This window comes from Solanum lycopersicum, chromosome 3 (assembly GCF_036512215.1).
Source record: "Solanum lycopersicum chromosome 3, SLM_r2.1".
NCBI lineage: Eukaryota > Viridiplantae > Streptophyta > Magnoliopsida > Solanales > Solanaceae > Solanum > Solanum lycopersicum.
In genome coordinates this window covers 59,031,077-59,054,470 of record NC_090802.1, presented here as the reverse complement: position 1 = coordinate 59,054,470, position 23,394 = coordinate 59,031,077, and the positions used below count along the sequence as shown (strand labels likewise).

The following is a 23,394-nucleotide window of genomic DNA, read 5'->3' as shown; positions in this document are numbered from 1 at the left end:
CTTGCTGTTATATACAATTTTCCCTTTAAATAATCCGAGTATTATTATCAAACTAGTATACTCCATTTCAGATTGAAATAGTTGGGCCTTAAAAGACCACCTATTGCATGCTTAGCCCAATTAAACATTAAATCTAGATTCAAATTCTTAAATGAGTTGCTTACAAGATTGGTCCCATGGTCTAGTGGTTAGGACATTGGACTCTGAATCCAGTAACCCGAGTTCAAGTCTCGGTGGGACCTAAAAATGTTGACACTTTTTATTAGGGTTGAACATGAAAATCGAAAAATTAAATAGAATTTATTAGGTTTTTTGGTTCGAATTTGGTGTTTTTTCGAAATTTTAGTTTTTCGGTTTGATATTCAATATAAGGGTCAAAAAATAATGGGTGCACCAAAATTTTGAAATTTTATTAACTTAATTTAAAGAAAGTCTTTAATTTTATTAATTATATATTTGGTAACTTGTGTTTGTGAGTTGTGATTCTTATTGTTTTTTATTTGAGGTGAAATATTAAGGCATTTGAGACTTTGTATTGTTTTAAGTTTCAAGTGTTGGCTGCTATTATAAAGAGCGCTTGTTGGAAACAAAAAATCGAAAAGAGAAAAAAACTTTTATAGTTCATTATTGGAAAATTTAATTATTAAATATGTTTAATGATTATTTCGAGTTTTCAACTTTTATGTTTAGTTAAATGTTTTAATGATTTTATTCTTATTTTATTTTTTATTTATTTGTATCGAAAAACTGTCTTAATAACATCGTATTAAATCGAAATAAAATTAAAAAAATTAAATCGAATCAAAATATCTTAATTTAATATTTGATGCACATTTTTTCAAATCAAATAACGAATTAAAAATTTAATAAAACCAAACAGAACCCACAATACTATGAATTTTTTCTTTCACTTTCTTAAAAGTTAGTGGTTCTTATAATTTACAAAATAATATTCTACATCTTCTTAACTAAAAAGGAATGTCATAAAAATTACTTCTATTATCCCAAAAATATGTATACTTTCTAAATTTAAAATAAATGTTATTAAAAAAATAAAATTGATCTTGATCATATTCCATAATATTTTTAAAAAATTTAGTCAATTAATACAACTAAAAGAATCTTATTATACTTGCAACACATATCACTCTTTTCAGAAAATTTTAATAATTCAATTGATTGATTATTACATTAATAATGTGCTTATTCTTTTCTCCGAAACTTTTGAATTGTAAAAGCATTCAAAAAACGGGCTCAATATTTATTTCATGGACAGAAACGATCGATTTCATTCGGACATTCAGGAATCCAAAAATTTGACTTGAGAATTAAGAATAGATAGACAAGAAATTAATACTACTCATTTGTCCCATTTTATATGTCATATTTTTGTTTTGCTTCTTGCATTAAAAAAAGGGAAAATTTCATATATGGCAAACTTATTAGATTAAATAACATTATATGGGTATAGTTTACCTAATTACTTTATATGGGTATAGTTTAGTTATTTTAGGTATCTTTAATTTTGTATATAATGTTTTTTTTTATTTATACAATTATATTTTAAAAAATAGTTTTTAACTGAAGCGTTAAATATGCTAACAATAAATTTAGATAATGCCACAATTTTAGGGAAACGTCCCTTTTTTTAAGCTAAACGTTCAAATTCAAAAAAAAAATCTGTATATATATATGAACTTACCTTTTTTGTATATTTATATATGTACATGAATATATTAGTTAAACGTGACATTATATACAAGTTTCTAAATGACTTTTTATATACTCCAATAATATATAAAGTTAATATATACTAACTTCAATAATTTGTATATAACTACTACAATATACAAATTATAATCGCATATGATATTTTCCCATCTATATGACTAAATCCAATTACTTTGTGTACATATGTATATAAAAAAAATAATGAGCCTTTCATATACAATTCCCTACTACCAGCTATTAAAACAGACATGTACATATCAATTTTTGTATATGTATATAAACTTAATATATACTAACTTCAATAATTTGTATATAACTAATAGAATATACAAACTCTAATCATATATATAAAAAAAATCATCTGTATAACTAAGTCCAATTACTTTTTTGTATATATATACAAAAAACAAAAATAACATAAATATGCAATATACTATATACAATTACTAAACATGCAATTATACTATATACAATACTTAAGTAATATTTTTTGTATATTGACATCTAATTAACCAAAAAATTGTATCTAACTTTGTGTTTTAATACAGTACCTCATGAATATTATGTTCTTCAGATCCGACAACTTCAGAAGCATTTTCCTCTGATTCAATGTTTACAACTTTCCTCTTTCTTCTTCCTTGTACTATTTTAATGCCTCTATCTTTGACATTGTTAATAGCTTGTTGAACTGCCGTAGGGTCGTTTTTTTCCTTTGATCTAAGCTCTTCCATTGTTTGTTCTTGTATAACTTGATTTGATTTTCCCAATGACCCTACATCAAACCCAAAATCTTGAGTTAACCCCATTGAAAACGATGGTAAAATGTCAACAACATTGACATGCAAAGGAATACCTCTGGTAATCCTCAAAGATGAAGATGATTCATTCATTGTGTGACCAATTTTAGATCTATCAGGAACAAAAAATCGATTATTTCATCAAAATATATGGAAAAAAAATAAACAGAATACATATACAAATTTTGAATAAGTAAAAAAAAGAAGAAGAGGTAAACAACTAAAATTAAGGAGTACTTACGAAATTGACTTCAACTTCGGGAGGGAACTTCAACTTCGGGAGGGAATAATCTAATTTTGGACAACAATTTGAATTTCAAACTGGATAGCTGGAGTATTAAATGTAGGAGAAAAATTTGGAATGTGAAAAGGAGAGAGAAAATTGTTTTGTGTATAATTATATACAAAATTTGAAAATAATGTTTTTATACCATTGGTTATATAATAGGTTGTGGACCCCATTAAATATAACAAACAAAAATAAACTATAATTATATAAGATAAATAAATTAAACTATGCCCCTATAATATAATTAACTATGAATGTTTGTCATCCCATGTAATTTTCCCTTAAAGGAAAAAAGATGTAACTTTGTCCTTCTGACTTTATTTATTGTTTTCTTAAGTCAATTTTATAATAAATGATAAATCAATTCTCAAAATTAATCAACTACTCTATCAAGAATATAATAAATAAAATATGGTAATTTATACATAAATTTTATAAAATGACAAATAATGTGATCAACTATTTATAGAAAGAAATAGCATATAAAATACTTCCTCCGTCCGGTATTGTTTGCATGATTTCTATTTTTAGAGTCAAACTATAAAAATTTTGACTAACATTTTAAGATATATTTTTTCATCATATTAATATGTAAAAAATTATAATGTATAGTACTTTTCATATAGTTTTAGAATATTTAATTTTTTTTGTTTAAATTTAATGTGATATAATTTGCTTTTGAAAATTAGTCAAATTAACTTTCGATAAGCGCTACGTGACAAACAGTTTCAGACGGAGGAAATAGAATGAAAAGAGTATTTTTTAAATCTAAATTAATCCGTTATTAAACTTAAAAAGAAAAATCAAACCAAATCAAACCGGCTCGGAGATGTGGGGTCATTGGGCGGATAACGCATGGTTGGAAAACCGTTATTTTCCAACCAAATGAAAGGTGAAACAATTTGAGTGGTACCTAACGATTTCAATGGCGTTGAGAGTTGTCTCTTCTTCTCCGGCCATTTTTTCATCACAAAGAAGAGCTGCTTCAGTTCTACCATCAACACTCACATTACCCAATACCAACAGCTCCCTGTTATCGTCATCATCACCCATTTCTTCAATTGACAGAACAAAATCAGTTGTTACTCTCCGTAGCAAGACGAGTAGGCGTAGTGGAGTAGTGACATGTTCTGCTTCGGTCCTCCCAAAGGCACTGCTATTCGACTGCGATGGCGTACTTGTCGATACTGAAAAAGATGGTCATCGTATTTCTTTCAATGATACCTTTTCTGAGGTACACTTTTTTCAGTGTGTTGTATTGTTTGCCGAAACGAAAACAGATTTGAAGTTTATAGGTTCGGAATTGAAATCTAAAGTTCTAAAATAATAATTAGTACCTATTTCATAAATTTTATAGGAGAAATACAGAGTTTGGATCAAGGTTATGTACTTATGTTCATATATTTGATTGATTTTCATAGAATCCATTATTTTCAATGGTATACAGAAGGAATTGGGTGTAACTTGGGATGTTGATTTGTATGGAGAATTACTCAAAATTGGAGGTGGAAAAGAAAGGTAAAGTTATTTCTTCTTAGGAGCAACAACAATTCATATAGTTTAGACTTGAATTGAATTGATTTGTTTTTGTGGTTGAATTGGGTATCTAGGATGACAGCCTACTTTAACAAAGTAGGTTGGCCAGAAAATGCACCAAAAACTGAAGAAGAAAGAAAGGAGTTTATTGCAGGACTTCACAAGCGAAAGACCGAATTATTCATGGTTCTCATTGAGAAGAAATTGCTACCACTTCGGCCAGGTGTTGAAAAGTAAGCTCTTCTTTTTCATATTTTATTTTTTCACTTCTATATGTATATAAGGTTCTTATAGTTCAGTTGCACATAAAATTATTCCACCAGAGGCATTGATGTTGTTGTTAGGTGTGGACATTATTAACCGCAGAAGAAACCAATGAGGAAATTGGTCTGCTCTAACGAAGCATTCTGGAGCTTCAGTATCCATAATTAATCATCAAGAGTTTCATTTACCTCTGAGATGTAGACATTTTTTTATTCTTTGAACAAATGCTGTCATGACTCCTGACTATGGACTGCATGCCTTTTTTATGTTTTATTGAACATAATGCAACTATTCAAGGGTAAAGTTCTTTCTATGCACCAAAGTTTTCAGGGTTTAAGACTCTTCTATCTGTTGTATTTGATTTTGATATTGTTATAGACTAATTATCAAATTCAGTCATGACCTTCAATAGAATCTCAATATGAAAAACTCACTGTCATTTGACCTATGGGACAGCGTATATATTGACAAAATTGCAAGAGTCAGGATAAATTTTCCTTTAGATTATTCTTCTCCATATTGTAAGAGTTCCAAACTAAATGTTACAGGTTGATTGATCAGGCTCTGGGTAATGGAGTTAAAGTTGCAGTATGCAGCACTTCCAATGAAAAGGCGGTATGAGTAATCAGGTTCTCAAGTGTTAGTATTATGTGCCAATGTTGAGTCTTTTGACAATAATCTGCTATTAAAGGTTACAGCTATGCTCGGAAATTCTTTTAGCCTGTATTGAGCTTACTAGTTATCCTAATAATACTCATGACAAAATCATCAAGCTTATATTTGACGAATTTACCTTTCCATGTCTATTTAGCCTTAGTATGCCTCTTTGATTGACAATGTAGTTTCTACTTTCTTGGACCTAGAAAATGATATGGGAAGCCATCCACACTAAAAAGTTCGAAAAGATGAACTCTTAGAAAAACTCATCTGATATTATAATTTGGAATTGTTCGATTTTTCTTTTGCTACTATTGAATTGGTTACTGCTCAAGATGATAACCTCTGGTTTTCTAACTGGAGTTGCTCATTTGCTGGGAGAAATAAGAAAAATAACTGGCATGATTATTCGTTGTCACCACAGTAAGATAATGTTTTGTGATCATAAGATGAATCAAATCTGCTGATACTAGGTCTCAGCCATAGTCTCGTGCTTGTTGGGACCAGAGCGAGCAGAACAGATCCAGATATTTGCAGGTGATGTGGTTCCTCGAAAGAAGCCTGATCCGGTAAATATCTTATCTTTCAAATGTCTGTTCAATGCATTTGTAGTGACAAATTCATTTTCTTAGAAATTAAAAAGCAAAAATAAACTTCATTAGGAGATAAGCCTCGTATCTGCATGATCTGAAATTTGGGATCTGTTCCAATAGCCTTCTCTATACTTCTTTAACTCTCTGATATCCATAAATGTACAAGGATAATCTGTGAACTTCGGTTGTAAGCTATTTTAAACATATGAACTGTGCTTTCTTCATTTAACAAGTTGCAGTAAAACTTCAATTTGAGGAGACGTGTCTCTAGTACAATGATAGCTGTAAGATAAGTCTTAAATGTTTAATACCATATACTTTCTTCCTGGCAGGCCATTTATCTGTTAGCAGCCGGAACCCTTGCGGTTGATCCTTCAAGGTACTGTACACAGATAACTTGCACTGGGATTGAGAAATTACGTGATGACACCTTAGAGAAGTTATATGATTTTAAGCTGAAGAAGATAGTAAACAATTTTGTTATAATTTTACATTGTCATTCCGACTGCTAAAATCTGCTCTTTATGGTCTGCAGTTGTGTTGTCGTAGAAGATAGTGGCATAGGTCTTGCAGCTGCCAAAGCAGCTGGAATGACGTGCATTGTGACCAAGAGTGGGTAAGTTGCTTTTTATTTGAACCAACGGCCAGCATCTTTCTCCCTGGTGCATTTTTCGATTCTCTATTGTTAACAGAACTTCTTTTACTTGGTTTCTGAAATTCTAACTTGGTGTAACATCTTGTTAAAGCATAACCTGAGAAACTTCATAATCAAACTGAGACCTTTTCAGAAAAACTTCTGGCGTCCTTGAAGTTCAAAATAAAATAAAAGTACAAGATGTATGATCAGGAAGGCAATGGCTTCCAATGCTTAACGTCGCAAATCTGACTCATTTCCCCTAGGATATTTCTTCCAATGAAAATGAAACTATTGATTAGGGGCCTCTAAGCACTCAGGTGAACATGGTGGAGGTGGCAAGTTTCTAAACTTTCTGTAAGGCCTGAAAAAGGGTTTACATACAACATATCTGCATGTCTAATTATATCTAAAGGCTTATTTTTAGCTCTAGCGGTGAGGCTCCATCTTAGATACTTGCTAGTTGTTAGATGCACGAGAGTGTTTGCTGTAGTTGCTTTCTGTTTATGCTAGATCAGTTAAATAGTCTAATCTAGTACAATGGAGGAGATAGAAGGAAGGACATGCATGATCAATACAGGGAAAATAACAAGGATGATCTAACTCAGTAGTTTCTTTTCATTAAGAAAAATTTCAGTCTCTGAGCTAAGCATCTCATTAAATTATAAGCAAGCACGATTGTTTTATCATAGCAGATACTGTTTATTGATTGTTTTCGAAGGACCTCCCATAGTGTATTAGAAGACAGATGCATGCTTTTACAGCCTTTTTGGTTTCCTTCTGAACAAGTAGCTGATTGCCTCTTTTGTCTGTGCAACTTGCTTGATCTCTTGATCTTTTCCCAATTATTGCAAACGAACTTCTATACTGCCTCAGGTACACAGCAGAAGAGAATTTCTCAAATGCAGATGCAGTTTTTGATTGCATTGGAGATCCTCCTGAGGAACGGTTTGACTTGGCATTTTGCGGAAGCCTTCTTGAGAAACAATATGTGAGTTAGTGCATAAGGGCGCTTGTTTATTTATTGGCATGTTTTGCTCACCACATATCAGTTCATGTACTGTATCTCCCCAATGACTGTTCAATAAAAAGTCTAATGTCATTTCATCTCTTGATGCCTTCTCTGTTAGTCTCCAAACACAATATATGAACTTCCAGTTTTCCTTTTCTTTTGTAGAGTGTGGAGAGGAGGTGATAGAAATGATAAAATTACTATTTGCATAGCATAAAGACACAACTTACAAATTACAATAAACATAATTTGAGGACATTAGTACCATGTTGGATTTTTCCCCTATATTGTCGGGAGATTTGATTTTGTAGTCCTATACTTTTTGTTAAACTTTCTAGTACGCGCGAATGCGAAGTTAAAGAAAGAATGAGATTGTATGTGGCCTCTCTATTTTTTATTATTGCATCAAAACTTACCTTGCATAAAAGTTAAATAATAGTAGCAAATTTGGAGTGATATATCGAGAAAATAAAAAAAATATAAAAAATTATAGAGAATAAGTACGAGGAAAAGTAAATCATTAGAGAGAAAATGGTGTAAATGTGATGCAAAGGAACGGATGAATACAGTCATACACTATGGTGTAAATTTGAAAATGAGATTGAAATTGCATCGCAATTAAATAAGACAAGCTTCTTCAAAATAAGTGCTATATTGCAGTTTGCAATTAAATAGTAAATAGAAGAAACTCTTCAAAATAAGTGATCTTTTTTCAAAGATAAGTCCTAGTATTTTCTTTTAAAAAAAATGGGCCAAATCTGTTACTTTTTTTTAGAGTTCAGAATCAAAGGGGTACAATTTTTTTTAAAAAAAAATTTCAAAAGGGCAACTCAATGTACTTTGTTACCAAAAGAGTAATATTTTGTTACTCTTTTTCGGTGTTAAATGTAGGATTTTAAAAGTAAAGCTCCAAAATTCATGAGCCCTTACAAGGCTCAAAAATTCACAAGCCTTGTAAGGCTCATGTCTTTTTGAGCCTTGTAAGGCGCAAATTCAGCTGATTTTTTTTTACAAAAATGTGTTTTTTTTCTTACATAATGTTTTTTTTGTGTTGTACTTTTGTTGTTTTTTACATATGTAGTTTTGTTATTTCTTAATATGACAAAAATTATACTTCATATCAAGGTAAAAAAAACACAATATTTAAATATGTTCAATATTTAAATATTTATAGTAAACATGAACCATGCATATAACATGAACCATGCATATATGTTGGAGTTCGAAAACTTCAATTATATATATATATGTATATATATATATATATAGTTTGTAAAAAATTGATAGAGCATATAAGGAACGTGATAGAAATTATTAAAGATAACACTTCTAAAGATTATCGTCTGTCTTGATGCGATTTATGTTGTTATTGTTTATGTCTACCGGTTCCACATATGGTAGATACGTGTGACTTTATTGTTCTTCAAGGTTTGTTGATGTCCTGCAAAATTATATTTATTACTGAATTTTAGTAATTTTTTTTAAAATGACAAGATTGAAAATTATCAATTATAAGAAGATACATATTGTTGTGAGGGTCCAACTTCATCATCATTTTGATTTTGTGACACATCATCCTGTAGTAAGATGTAAATCATTAACATATAATGTAATAAAATTAATACATTTCATAAATTATTTAAAGAATGTATTTTTTACTATTGGAAAACTCAATCTCCCAGCATGAAATGGTGAGTTTTGAAATTGACGCTGTCGTACAAAACCACAATTTCCTTCGATGAATCCTTCAAAATCCACATTTACAACATAGTGTGATTTTTTTTAAGTATTATGTAAGGAAAAAAAAAAGACGCAAAAGTTTTACATAAGGAAAAGATACAACAAAAAGAAAATATTATTTAAGAAAAAAAAAAAAACGTAATTTTTTTAAAAATTAGGTGGATTTGAGCTTTACTTTTAAAACCATATATTTAACACCATCAAAAAAAAGTAACCAAATGTTGCCATTTTAATATCAAAATATATTGAGTTGTCCTTTTAGAAATTTCAAAAAAATTTACTGTCCTTTTAATTCCGAATTCTTATTTTTCAATATAAATATCTCCTGATTTATCTGACATATTTTTAATTTAATAGATTAACTATTATATATATATTTTTTAATCATATCAATGTCTAAGAGTTATTTTGGATCAAAATTTCATTTTCTATTTGAAATATTACGGCTAATCAAACATTGTGAAAAAATGGAGACAAAAATAACAATGTATTTGAAAAACTACCCTTCAATTTTCAGTAAATGGTAATAAAATAAGTCTAGTAAATGGCACAATGATAATTAAATGTATAACTACGGTGATCGAAGCAATTTGAAAGCTAATTACATCATATTTTAAAAGTTTCTCTAATTATAATCAGTGGCGGATCCAGAATTTAAAGGTTGTGGGTGCTCACTTTCATGTGTACAATTCGCTGGAAAAGATTTTAAAAAAGAAATGCGGGATTCAAACCCTCGCCAGTGGCTTCACGCGCCTCTTATTGCAGAGGTTTAAACTAGCTCACCCACAGCTGCTTTTGTTCTACAAGTACTCATTTAAATTATAATAACATATGTATCATATTTTCTATATATATATACAAAAAAATTCGAAAATCAATGGGTGCTCGAGCACCTGCGTCTGGCTTATTGGGTCCGCCCCTAATTATAATAATTTTTAAATTTTCAAAACTCACGAACATATTATTCCTTCGCCCGATATATAAGTTATGTATCAATATATAACTTACATATTTGATGCGTAATTATAAACCAAATTTATATTTAGATTTGAAATAATTAAAAATATATATCAATAATAATATTTATATCAAATACGTTTTACAATAACAAAGTTATAATGTAATTTTGTTAATCAAAAGACCCATTAGGTCACTTTATTAACCGAAATAGAGTGTTTACAATTGACATGTTAGCATAATCCCCTATTGTAATGTATCTCATAGAAGCGTAGTAAAGAAAAAAGAGAAGTTTTGTAATTAATTTAAATAATATGTGATTATGTTATCTTAATTATCAAAAAAGCGTTTTTAGCCCCAAGGGTAGTATGGTCATTGTTCAGTGCGAACTCTCCTTTTATAAGCACTCGTTCCTCTGCACAAGAATCAGAGTTCACTGCTGAAGAAGAAGAAGGAGAACACAAAGATGAAAAGATTTTTCCAACCAATTGAAAAAGATGGATCTTTTAAGAAACCCACTATTTCTTCTGTATCGGAGAAAGATGGAGAACAAACAACAACAGAAACGATATCTGAAAGTGGTGGTGACAACAAGAAAGAGCCAAAAAAGTTTTTGACATGGAATGCTAATAGCCTTCTTCTTAGAATCAAGAACAACTGGACAGAGTTCACCAAGTTCATTGAGAATCTTGACCCTGATGTCATTGCCATACAGGTTCTTCAATTATGCTTTTTTTTTTTTTTCTTCTAGTAGCTTTGCTATTGTGATTCTGAATGTTGCCCTTGTTGATAAAACTTGAATTTAGAGAAAAAAATGTTTTATTTTGGGAAACTTTGATTGTTGATACTTCAGGAAATTTAGGATTTTCAAGAAGAAGTTAAAAGGGTTTCAATATATATTGTGTATACATAAAAAAAAAAAGAAAAAAAAAAAGAGAACTTCCAATAATGTTTAAACGTTGTAATTTTCTGTGGAAGGGGTATGGCTCTACTTGGCTCCACCCATGTTGCCCATGTTTAAAAGGGGTGCTGATTCTCTTTCTTCATACATTGTTGTATCATCATAGTCTACAGTCTCTAGGCTTGCTTTGTCTAAAAAGATCAGTTTCTTCTCGATCCTTATGTCACTCTTGTTAATTTCTGCAACACAGTGAATGTGAGAAGAGAGAAGTTGAATTTAAGTTGAAGTGTTTCTGAGTTTTGATTGCATGAAATAAAAAGAAGCCTTGGAAGCAAAGTGATAACACCAAAGGAGTAAGTATCACAGGTCACTGGTTTTAACAATTTGGTCGATGTCAATTGTTGAAGTTGCTTCCTCGTAAATTCTATATCGATTGAAAGGATATAACACATACAAAACCGTAGTCTCACTGACTTTATGAGTATGAGGAGGGGAAGGGCACGGAAGATTGATCAGGTCCGAAAAGCTGAGATTCTCTCACCTTCTTCTTCTTCCAGGGATATTTATATAACAACAATGTAATACAGTAGTATGTAGTGGATAAAATCTATTATAGCTTAAAAATTGTAAGATTGAGTATAAGATGAAAGGAAAAATCTGTTTTATAATGATTTTTTACAATGCCAGAATGCTATTTTGTATTGAGTATTTTCGATGCTAAAATGCTGTACTGTATTGAGTTTTTTTCAATGCCTAAATTGCAATAAAATGGAGTAATCCCTTTATGAAAAAGCAAGTCGAACAGTGAACAAAGGATATGATGATCTTTGAATAAGTGTTACCAACTGGAAACAAGAACTTGATGACTACAAAGTTTGAAAACACAGAATATATAGAAGGACTATGCAAGAAGAAACAAAAGCTATAGTAAATAAATTGAGCATAGATATTTGAAGAAGATCAGTAAAAGATGGGCTGCAAATTCATCTCCCAAGAGTATCAATTGCATATTATCTTACTACTGCCTACACTCTACATTGCATATAAGTGGCCCATTGTTTGCTCTTGCTCATATACAGTCAATTTCTTCATATTTTTCATTGCCTTGTAAATAAGTAAAAAATATTTGCCACGGCATGGTGCTGATCTATTCCAGATGTTGTAACCGCTGCATCAGCTAGATTTTGATGCTTTACTTAGATGTATTCCTCTTCCCGGAAGAGCTTTGGTTCTCGACTTTTACTTTCATTTTCACTGATAACCTTACAGTCTAGTTTTGATGTCTTTTCTTCTCAACCCTTGTTGAAAGGGGTAATGAAGAAAATAAATGAAGCATTGTGGACTAGCCAACCTAACTATGGTTACACATCGATGAGCATTCCTATTTTCTTATTCATAATGATAATGCTAGTATTTCAGTTTGATGTAAAATTTTGAAATCAATTCAGTTATTTCTTGTACCTACTTTTTTTCAGCTCCATTTTAGTGCATCTCTCATGTGCCCTGCCCAAGACACCTTTTCATCAACATTCATACGACCTTCATACTAACTGCTGCTTGATTTTGCTCTAGCAAGTGGAAATATGACTGCTATAATTGCTGAATTAGTCCTTTCTTAACTAATTTGTGATTGAGCCATAGTTTTTATAGATGTTTTTGTATTCGTTTATATCTGAATCCGGGGAAACGTCACGCTGGTCCTAGTCTTTTGGGGATATGATCTTGTAACTTGTGTATTCATGATTGTACCCTATCTTATTGTTTAGTGGTGATATGGCTTGAAGAATAACTTATATGATCTCAAACTGTGGGTATCTTTTTACAGATTAAATAAAGTGGAATGAGTAGATTATGTCACACTGGAAATTGATTGATTGATTGTACACACTACACACTAAGAAACAAATTTGTGAAGTTTCTGGTTGTCCTCTTATTGTGATTATATTGCATCCTTACTTCATGTTATAATACATATTTGTGGTTTAAGTTAGCAGGTGACTTCTTCTTTTTTGCACTCACTTCGTTTATTGTTTCCATCTTTTATTTATTGAGATATACTTTTGAACCGTTGTTCTGAAATTCATTTGATTCTTGGAGGCAGTTATTTTGTATCATTTATAATTGTTATAAATTCCAATCTAACTGTACGGTGGTGGTAGGAAGTAAGAATGCCAGCTGCTGGTTCCAAAGGCGCACCTAAGAACCCAAGAGAGTTAAAAGATGATACCAGCGCTTCACGTGAAGAAAAACTGGTAATACATCTGGTCATGTTACTAAAGTAAATTGGAGGCAGCATCATATATATTTTGCACTTTTGGAGATAATTCTAAAATCAACGCTTAATTGTTGGTTACCTTAGAAAATTCCTTTTGACTTGTTTGCAGCAATTTTAAGTGCCAGACAGGATTTCATTAGTTGATATTGAGAAAATATTTTTCCACTTGTTCTGTAAGGTAGTGATACTTTTTAATTGGGTTTACTTTTTCCATCATGCAGGTGGTGACACGAGCTTTATCAAGTCCACCTTTCAAAAATTATAATGTTTGGTGGTCTCTTTCTGACTCAAAATATGCTGGAACTGCATTATTCATCAAGAAGTGTTTTCAACCAAAGAAGGTTTCCTTTTCACTTGATGCAAAAGGTGCCATAAGTAGATAATTTTATTTTTAAGTGATTCATTTCCAAAGGGAAAATCAAGATGAAGATGCGCAGCATTTATGTTTAGTATATTAAATACAAATATACAATGCGACCAGCTCTTGGTGCCCTAGGAGACTCACACAATGATGAAGCTTTCTTCCTTAAGGAGAAGCAACCAATGTACTCCCGCCCCACTGACAGCGGTAAAGGAGAAAAAACAATTTATATCATGCTACTTCAATTTGATCGGTGAATTTTCGGTTAATGGGATATTCTATCATATTCTGTGGATGGCCAATCATGATGTTCGGTCTGGTTTAGATGAGGAAGCAAAAGAAACTTGGAAGCAGTTACTGTTTGTTTCTCTAGTTGCAGAAGACTCTCACTATTTGTTTGTTTTTTTGAAAAAAAAAACTGAAAATTATAGAGATTGACAGGTCTTTGGTCGTCTTCTGCTAAAGTTTGACACCATATTATGCATCTTCTTGATAAGATTTTTTCCATTTAGCTAATAAAAAGATGTATATTTGTTCGGTTAAGGTCTCATTGAAGTTTGCTTTAGAAGTATGTTCCTAGTCGCCGACTCGCCATACACATTGTGAATTTGGCATTTTAATAGACCTTCAAAGAAATGTAGGCATTAATATTATGTACTTCAAGGATGTCTTGGTCAACTTGATGTAATACTCTTTTTGTGATGATAACTCACCTTCTCCTAACTCTTTATCAGAAAAGGAAAAAAACACTCTCCTTCACCTTACCAACATAATTTTTTTTGCAATATAGGATCATTATCGTGTTTGTGTTTGGAGCTACTGAAAGCAAAGTAGACTTATATTGGTGTTTCTGTTCTAACAAGCTCTAGTCTTGAAAATGTGTCACCAACAGGAGTCATGCTGCTATATGCTAAATATTTCAGTTATTTTCAAACAGACACTGACACTGTCAACAATCTGACTTGTAGTGTTTCTTTCTCCGTCTCTTTTTCCCCTATTTGTCTTAATAAAATGTTTGATTCAACTGGCTGAAGTCGATAATAAACTTGAGAAGTGCTTGTATTCTTAGGTTCTAAGCATGAACCAGATGGTCGAGTTATTTTGGCTGAATTTGAGACATTTCGAATATTAAACACATACGTGCCAAACAATGGGTGGAAAGAAGAGGAATCTTCATTTCCGAGGAGAAGAAAATGGGATAAAAGAATGCTAGAGTTTGTTCTCGCAACTTCAGATAAACCTCTTATTTGGTGTGGTGATCTTAATGTAAGGTACAGTTCTGTTTAATTTTTATATTTTTCTTGACTATGTAATTCTTTTTCTGTTACGTTTTTTCCTTTTCTCATTCTTTTTTGTCTCCCTTTATGTTATCTTTGAAAAAGTGAGTATCGTTGGATTGCTAACAAATTATCATGAATACTTTTACAGTCTTGTTCAAAAGGATGAGTTATTTTTTGATGTTATAAATCCAAACAGCTGTAAAGTCATAATGTCTCTGATCTCTTGCAATTTCATTACTTCTGAATTTTGACAGTAAAAAATGACTCTACATCATACATTTGAAACTTGTTCAGGAAATTTCTATGATACTCATCCTTTTTCTTAAATGTCCTCCCTGCAGTCATGAGGATATTGATGTAAGTCATCCAGAATTTTTCAGTGCAGCCAAGCTCAATGGATACACTCCACCAAACAAAGAGGTAATATGCTATCATGACAATAGTATGTCTCTATTGTCAATCAACATGTATATACTAAACACTACAAAAACTTCATCATTGTGGTGCGTCTATATTCCCTTCCCTCGTGAAGACTGCCTGGTGTCATTAACCATGTGAGTGGGATTCTTTTTCTTTTCCCCCATTGGGCTGTAAATCCTTGCTCTGAATTGCTAAGCTATTTGCTTAACCTAGTGTTTATCGATGGGGACCCATGTCTGTTTGCATGGTTGAAGGAATAGAAGTGAATATCGTTAAACTGACGATATTCACTTCAATTCCTTCAATCATGTCATACAGAAATGGTTATCTTTATTAAAAAAAGTGAATATCGTTAAAGCTCAATTGTGATTATGCCCACTACCTTGGCAGTATATATGTGTTTGCTAATGTTTTTGGAGGCAGAATAAGTGTTTTTGGGGATTGGAGGGCCACAGTAATTTAATCGGGAGTGAGAGAGCAGAGCGTACAGCCCTAACATGTCAAGAGTTTGCATATAGTCGTGTCTCTTGTCACAGTGAATAAGGTTGAGGCTTCCAGGAAATAACATTCAATTGCAAAGGCAATGTTCCAGGTGAACTGACCAGTGGAAAATAAGTTTTGTATACTAGGGCACTTCAGAAAATCACATAGAAGGAACTCGGAAAAATGACCCTGTAACCTGGAGAGAGGGGATTCTCTCACTAATAACCCGATAACTCCAATAATCACTATTGTTGAATCAAGAAGGGCCTGTAGTATCTCTGGAAGAACAAAAAGGTTCTTGTAAAACATTTTCACTCAAGAAAAATGCTCATGAAGAACCGTCGCACTTATAACCGTTGATCTTATAATAAAGCTTTTTGTTTTCTTTCTGAAAATGTAATCACCACAAGTACCACTTAAAGATAATCTCGTGTATCTAATATTTGTTACTTTTCAGTTTCTTGTATAAACAATATTCCCACGAGGTGCTTGTGAAAAAAAACAATACAACCACTAGTAATTTCAGCTGTGACCTTCCCCCATGATTATTATTTTTTTGATGCTTAAATAATATCATATATACACAGGATGACTAGACAAGTTGTATAATTAATAGGAAGACCTAAAAAGCATTCTCAATGTAATTTACAACATCAAAGATAGACTCTGCTTCTTCTATGTATTCTTGTTCACACCAAAAATATCAAAGGAGAGGCATCTTTAACTTCTGTATAGAGTTCCCTTCATCTTTAAAGCATCTGTGATTGCTTCTATGAAATCCACCATATACATGCTGGGACAATCCTTCATCTCGCTTTCTGACTGGATAGTCCTCCTTATCTGTTCCAATTTATAAGAACATCAATTATGCTCCACCTGATGCCTCTCAGATTATTGAAAATTCTCCATAGCTGATCTGCACAATTACAGTGTAAAAAGAGATGGTTGATTGTCTCTATTTGCTCTCCACGTAAATACATCTGGAGCATAGTTGAGATCCTCTCCTTACTAGGTTATCCTGTGTTAGGACAGACCCTTTTTCCATTATCCATAATCCATACAAAGCAGTTTATTTTGGAGCGGATCTTTACTTTCAATATCAACTTCCATGGCAAGCATTCCACCTGTTTGTTTGATCTGTTAAAATCTCTATAAGCTGATTTTACTGAGAATCTTCCTTGGCTGTCCCCTTTCCACACCATGCAGTCTTCACTCTTCACCATCAGTCAATCCCTGAAATCGACCTCTAAGGTATTTAGGAATTCTGTCATTCAACCGATCTCCGAATCATTTAGGAACCTTCTAAAGCTGAAATTCTACCCATTGTGTGACCACATTTCTTCCACAGTAGCTTCTTGATTCTGGCATAGATTGTAAATATCAGGATAACTTAGCTTCATTGGGCGTTGGTCTATCCAACTGTTCTCCCAGAAGGATTCTTTTCTTCCAGTTCCTACCTTGAAACTGGATCTGTTGAGAATAATCGGCCATAAATTCCTGATGGTTTTCCATACACAAAACCCATATGGATTATTCACTAGTTTCGTAATCCACTTGTTTTCCTCTCCCAAATTTGTTTTTGATTACATCCTCCCATAGAGAGATCTCTTCTAAGGCAAGTCTCCAATTCCACTTGCTTAGTTCTGATTTTGGGCTTTGAGTTGCATATACCCGGGTGTCCTACCTTCTTACTGTCAATTAAAATTCCCACTTCACCAGGTGTGTCTTCTTCTCAGAGTTTCCCTTCCAGAGGAAATTTCTTCTCATGGCATTGATCCTCTCGGCTACACTTACAGGCATAGGAATAAGGACATCATGTATGTATGTAGCCCATGATTTTCGATGGATAGAATGTTTACGAGACAGAAGTCTTACTGAAAAATCAGCATACCTGGCAGTCTGAAAGGGTTTTATTATAAGAAGAGAAGCAAACTTAAAAATTACTCCTATTGTTCTTTCGTTGTGCTGTGCTAATATTCTGGATTATAGAAAATGTACGGTTTCAACTTTTCATGGCAACATTTGCTTATGTTTCATGAATTTGCTTTCGCACTTGGCTGTTCCTCCTGCTATGTTGGATAAAAGTTTATAGGGTATGTTCCAATAGTCCTGGATGAAATCGAAGCAGGACTAGAACAAGTTAAATTGCAATCATCTTGTGGTTATGTCTTAACATCCTGACTTTAAGTTATCATGCAGGATTGTGGTCAACCTGGGTTTACCCTGGCTGAAAGGACGAGGTTTGGTGCCATATTAAAAGAGTATGTAAATCTATTCATACTTCTGAATTGCTTAAATATGTCATACGTGATTATGCGACATGAAGCTAATAGCTTCTAATCATATATAATTGTGAAACGACTAATAGCTTCTATCAATCCACTTTTTCTTTAATGGAAAGTGGTTATCACTTCTTAGGGATTGTATATTCACTTTTCTGTTGGTATATTTGTAACATTGTGACAATAAATCTGCAATTTTTTTCTCCTTCCGTTCTTTGCTCATGCTAGACATAACTAGTGCTTCTTTTAGTACTACCAGTGTATCAAACCTTTCAAGAAATGTTTTGAAAATTTCATCTCAACTGAAACTAGAGTCGAGGGCATTAGAGAAGACACAAGAAAACTGAGTACCTTTTCTTTGGCAGGGAACTAGATCTGGCTCTCTGATCTATGTTCTATGTTCAGTTTTCATTTGTAAGAAACAAATCAATAAGGGAGTTTGCTCTACCTCTCTGATCACCCTTTCACTTCCCTTTCTTCTTTAAAAAAAATTGTTTCTTGTTTGGGGCTCCCCAACATCTATCACCTTCTTCTGTCCATTGCAGTTGCATATGTTTAACTTTTAGCTGTGGTGTATACGAGTTCTTAATCTAACCACCGATCTAAATTAAATGTAAATGATGGTTAATTAGAAGCTAAGTTGCTCCGACTCTTCACTTTTGGTGTCGCACCCATGTTGACGCGACATGGGTGTGGATGTGGGATCTGTACCGGGTTTGGTCAAACCAATTTGGGTTTTTTGCAAAATAGAGAATCAAACCAAAAGCTAGGGTGCAATTGATGAAACGGAATTGCTTGTATGTAGAAATTTCTATGTCAGTCCTTTTCTTTTTAACTCCTTTTGGAGTTTTCCTCTTGATTAGTAATGTCTCATAATTTAGACATATAACTCTATTTTTAGACGAATCCCCCCACCCATATCCATACATGTATCTGTACCCTCAAATCTAAAAATTTAGATCATGAAGGATCCGGCCTCTAGATTCACACCCTTATTAGACACCTGAGCAACTGAGCTTAGAATCATGTATGAAGCTCACATGTTTGTGTATTGTTGTTCAAAATCTTGTGTGGTTATGTGGTTTAAGCTGATGGAAGATTAATTTGAGAAGAATGAAATTTTCCATTGGATACAACCTGTGTAATCTCATTCCATTGTCTGGTTAAGTACCGTTATGTGATATTCCTATTTCTCAGAGGAAAGCTAGTGGATGCATATCGATTTCTTCACAAGGACACGGACATGGAATGTGGCTTCTCGTGGTCGGGAAATCCTGTTGGGAAGTAAGTGATGCTTCCATGGAAACATGTTTTAGTTAATGTAGTACTTTGTTTTACCACCACCATCTTATTTGTTCTTATTTTTTGGTCCTCTATAGGAACTGATAGATCCGATGATAACGTTACTTGCAGGTATCGCGGGAAAAGGATGAGAATAGATTACTTTGTTGTATCTGATAAAATGAAAGACAGGATTGTTTCATGCGAGATGCATGGACGAGGGATCGAATTGGATGGTAAGTTAATCTCAAAAATGAAACAATACATGAACCTATTGGCTGCCTAGAAATTGTCAGAAAGAAGTAACTTTCTGACCTCAAAACGTTTACTAATATTCTACCATCGTCATAATTTTTACCCTAACAGATTTCACTTCATTTTTCACTTTTAGGATCTCATCTTTCCTCCGATAAACCAGTAGCATATGTTTGTGTGTGATTATGAAGTCTCACTAACATTAGCATCTTTCACGTATGCAGCTGGTTTTATTGTCGTTAACTGTGTGTTTTTTCTTCTTCATGCCTGTTATATTGCCGCGTATCTAAAAGCTTAATATGTTGTATGAATTGGTAGGTTTCTATGGGAGTGACCATTGTCCAGTATCCCTTGAACTCTCTGTGAAGGATGATGCAGATACCAAACAAGGTTGAAATGATTGTGTTCAGACCCCTGTGTTCAGTACTATATATTTCATGCTAAAACACTACTTTGTTGATTTTTATTTTTTTGGAATCCCTGGATAACTCGCAACCACTACAATCTCTGTCACAGCCTCTGCCTTTCGGGTGAGCACTTTGTGCGCCACTGGGTAAACCCTCCTGTAACTTGCTGATCTTATTATTAGGGGTAATTTTCTAGCCCCAACTGCTAACCCCCTCCTAGATTAAGCCTAATTATTTCAGTTCTTGGTTTCGTGCAAGTATGGACACATTCCTATTAATTTAATGACAAGATTTGTAACACACTGATAATGATGCTTTTGTCTTTTTTAGTGTGAAAATTCCTTGTTTTTCTTCTTTCCAAATTTACATATTAGAAGCGTTACAAAAAAATACTCAAGTTACAATTTTTATAATTAAAAAAAAACATTTTTTTTTTCATAGGCAAAAGCCAAAGCCAAATAAGTTTTGTCACGGTATGCCAGCTTAGAAACTTTTCTATTCTTAGTGTTTTGTTTTTTTTTGTTAATTTGTTTTTATTTTTATTCTAAGTGGAGGTCCAGGTTATGATTAATTAATCAAGGTTAGGACATTACTGATGATTAGAAACAATATATTAAACCTGATATGGATGATTAGACAAAGCGCAAAATTGCTATTTTAAAACTCGTACAATAAACTCTTGTCGTTCAATTTTGCTTTTGGTAATGTAAATAACAAGTTTATAGCGTTTTTAGTCGCAAAAGAAAAAGAAATAAACTTTTTTGATTTTTTGACAAGTCTAACTTGAATAATCAAAAGAAATCAAGAAAAAAAAAATAGAAATGGAAACTTAATAGATATTTGCCACAATTTCAGGTGATTTACTGTTTTTGACATTCATGATTAATATTTTAGACATTAATTTGACTTCAAATCTGTATAATTATAATTAATTAGAGAAACCTAAACGTATTTGGTTATAATTTCTTCTTAAGGGGAATATATTCATTGATTTAAAGAACCAATTAGTTAGCTCTTTTGGCCACCAAAATAAGCATATTAGCTTGATACCCACTTCCCTAATAAATTGATTAATACCAAATCAATGAATTATAAGATATGTGTCATTTATATACGTATTTACCACTTAATTATGAGTAAGTAATGTGTATTCTTATTATTAAAGTTGAATTTTCGTAATTGGATATAAACACTAAATATGAATATTTACAAAAATAAACAAATGGTTTTGAATGTATACGTAACACAAATTTTATGTTATTGTGCAATTTGCACTCACTATTCATTAGCTATGTCAACAGTTTTTGTTTTTTGGTTAAATTAAGATTAAAAAAATAAATTAAGGTTAAAATTAATATTTATTATTCGAAGTAAAAAATTTAAGGGTCGTATTCAATTTTTATAATTGCGTGTGTAATCTTTCTTAAGTTCCATAAAAGAAAAATTAGTTATGCAATTTGTCTATCAAAAACGAATTTTTAAATAATCATGTTATTTGCTTTAGTATTATTTTAAAAAGACATAAAATATTATATAACAATAAAAGATCGAATCCATGTTAATGAAATATTATTATAAACAATATTTTTTATTAAAAAAGGTTTGATTACATAATAATATTATAGAGATAATATATAATTCAACTAAATATCATGTTCTTAAATAATATTTTTTAATTCGAGTGAAAAATATTCTATTAAACCAGTTGTCTTTTTCCTCAAAAAGTATGTATAGTAAACCAGCGGCTAGTAAAAAGCAGTATGCCAGTATGACATAATAAATATATTATACTTTAAATTTGAATTCAAATTTTAATTTTTATCTCTAATTTTTATAAACATAAATAAATATTTTAACTATTAAACTTTTAAATAAATAAACACATGAGTTCTACAAGACAAAATATACGTAGGATACTATGTTGGACAAAAAAGACATGTAGGATGACATGCAGGACATGTGTGTCTATTTGTTCAACTTTATATAATTTTAAGTGTTTACTTGTGCACACACAGAATTAAAAGACATAAATATAATTTAAAATCAAATTAAAAAGTATATTTATATATTGTCACACTCAAAGTGATGATTTATGTTATAAAAATAATATAAATATATTTACTTAATAATTACTAGAACATCTTTAAACTCAATGAGGCAACAAGCCAGTAATTATTGGTCTCCTTAAATTGTGAAGATGGTCAAATTTATTTACTTATTTTTAATTAGTGGTACAGGAAAAGAAAAATGAAAGATGAGAGGTGAATGAGAAAGTTTAGATATTTAATCAAATAAATTATTAAAAATTTTGAAAACGATTAAATTTTGATCTTAAAAATTGAGTATTTATGTTGTTTGTTATATATATTAGGTCTAATTTTAACTCACAACTGAGAAAATATATTTCACTTTTTTAATTTTTAAAGAGCTAAAATTAAAAGTATAATAGTAAGTTATTTTTAGTAAAGATGTATTATAACACGTGAAATTTATTTATTTTATGGGAGAGCTTAATTTATTAAAAAGACAATTAAATCTGTTAATTAGTCTCGAAAGAGAGGTCTTTTTTATGGTTCTGAAGTCCATTTAATTAAATAGCAGGTTGATAATTTCAAAAGTCAACAGGCAGATGTGAACTCGATGAAAAAACTAACATTTTAGTGACAATAAATTTTTAACAGTTAGGAACTTATACATTTTACGCGGAAGCTCAATTAATAAAAAGGTCTAATAAATTTACAACTCAATCCCAAAAATAGATTTTTCTTATGCTTCTGAAATCTCTTTGATTAAAAGGCAAGCCTATTATTTCACAAGTCAAACAGGCGTGCGCGTGAGGTGAGAGTATATGTGAGCTTGATGAAAAGTCTAACAATTTCAATGAAAAGTAATTTTTAACGATATTCGAAAAGTAGGAACTTATTCATTTTATTCGAAATCTTAATTAATAAAAAGGGCTAATAATTTTACTATTCAGTCCCGAAAAATAGATCTCTCTTTGATTAAAAGGCAAACCTATCATTTCACTAGTCAAACAAGCGTACGCGTGTGTGAGTAGATGTGAGCTTGATGAAAAGTCTAACGATTTCAATGAAAAGTAATTTTTAACGGTAACTAAATATTTTGAAATGTAGAAACTTATAAATTTAACTCGAAATCTCAATTAATAAAAAGGCTAATAAATTTACTAGACAGTCTCGAGAAATAAGTCTTTTTTATGATTCTGAAATCTCTTTAAT

The 23,394-nt window shown here is 31.6% G+C and overlaps 2 protein-coding genes, 1 long non-coding RNA gene and 1 other non-coding gene across 4 annotated transcripts; 3 read left to right on the top strand and 1 right to left on the bottom strand.

The window, feature by feature from the left end:
• The first annotated feature begins 170 nt into the window (after positions 1–170).
• On the top strand, positions 171–242 carry TRNAQ-CUG (transfer RNA glutamine (anticodon CUG)). The gene has a single exon. It is a non-coding gene; the product is annotated as a tRNA-Gln (tRNA).
• Positions 243–2,171: 1,929 nt separating this feature from the next.
• On the bottom strand, positions 2,172–2,909 carry LOC138347775 (uncharacterized). The gene is made up of 2 exons (XR_011220302.1): positions 2,585–2,909; positions 2,172–2,503 (listed from the first exon to the last, which is right to left on the bottom strand). It is a non-coding gene; the product is annotated as an uncharacterized lncRNA (long non-coding RNA).
• A 723-nt stretch (positions 2,910–3,632) lies between these two features.
• On the top strand, positions 3,633–7,778 carry LOC101257160 (CBBY-like protein). The gene is made up of 8 exons (XM_004236264.5): positions 3,633–4,051; positions 4,265–4,335; positions 4,428–4,586; positions 5,166–5,232; positions 5,748–5,843; positions 6,200–6,246; positions 6,403–6,483; positions 7,378–7,778. Exons 1-8 carry the CDS (start codon positions 3,743–3,745, stop codon positions 7,499–7,501), a joined length of 954 nt encoding a protein of 317 aa, XP_004236312.2. The 5' UTR covers positions 3,633–3,742; the 3' UTR covers positions 7,502–7,778.
• Positions 7,779–10,526: 2,748 nt separating this feature from the next.
• Positions 10,527–20,493, top strand: LOC101256863 (DNA-(apurinic or apyrimidinic site) endonuclease). The gene is made up of 9 exons (XM_004236263.5): positions 10,527–10,925; positions 13,271–13,363; positions 13,608–13,752; positions 14,817–15,018; positions 15,369–15,447; positions 18,130–18,191; positions 19,410–19,496; positions 19,626–19,729; positions 20,067–20,493. The coding sequence occupies exons 1-9, from the start codon at positions 10,677–10,679 to the stop codon at positions 20,141–20,143; spliced, it is 1,098 nt and encodes a 365-aa protein (XP_004236311.2). The 5' UTR covers positions 10,527–10,676; the 3' UTR covers positions 20,144–20,493.
• Positions 20,494–23,394: the final 2,901 nt, after the last annotated feature.

Excerpts from the sequence above, each read along its gene's own strand:
- LOC101257160 (XM_004236264.5), top strand. The coding sequence starts at position 3,743 with ATGGCGTTGAGAGTTGTCTCTTCTTCTCCGGCCATTTTTTCATCACAA. Across the intron at positions 4,052-4,264 it reads TCAATGATACCTTTTCTGAG|AAGGAATTGGGTGTAACTTG; the intron begins GTACACTTTTTT and ends AATGGTATACAG. Across the intron at positions 4,587-5,165 it reads CTTCGGCCAGGTGTTGAAAA|GTTGATTGATCAGGCTCTGG; the intron begins GTAAGCTCTTCT and ends TAAATGTTACAG.
- LOC101256863 (XM_004236263.5), top strand. The coding sequence starts at position 10,677 with ATGAAAAGATTTTTCCAACCAATTGAAAAAGATGGATCTTTTAAGAAA. Across the intron at positions 13,364-13,607 it reads CTTCACGTGAAGAAAAACTG|GTGGTGACACGAGCTTTATC; the intron begins GTAATACATCTG and ends TCCATCATGCAG. Across the intron at positions 19,497-19,625 it reads TCGGGAAATCCTGTTGGGAA|GTATCGCGGGAAAAGGATGA; the intron begins GTAAGTGATGCT and ends CGTTACTTGCAG.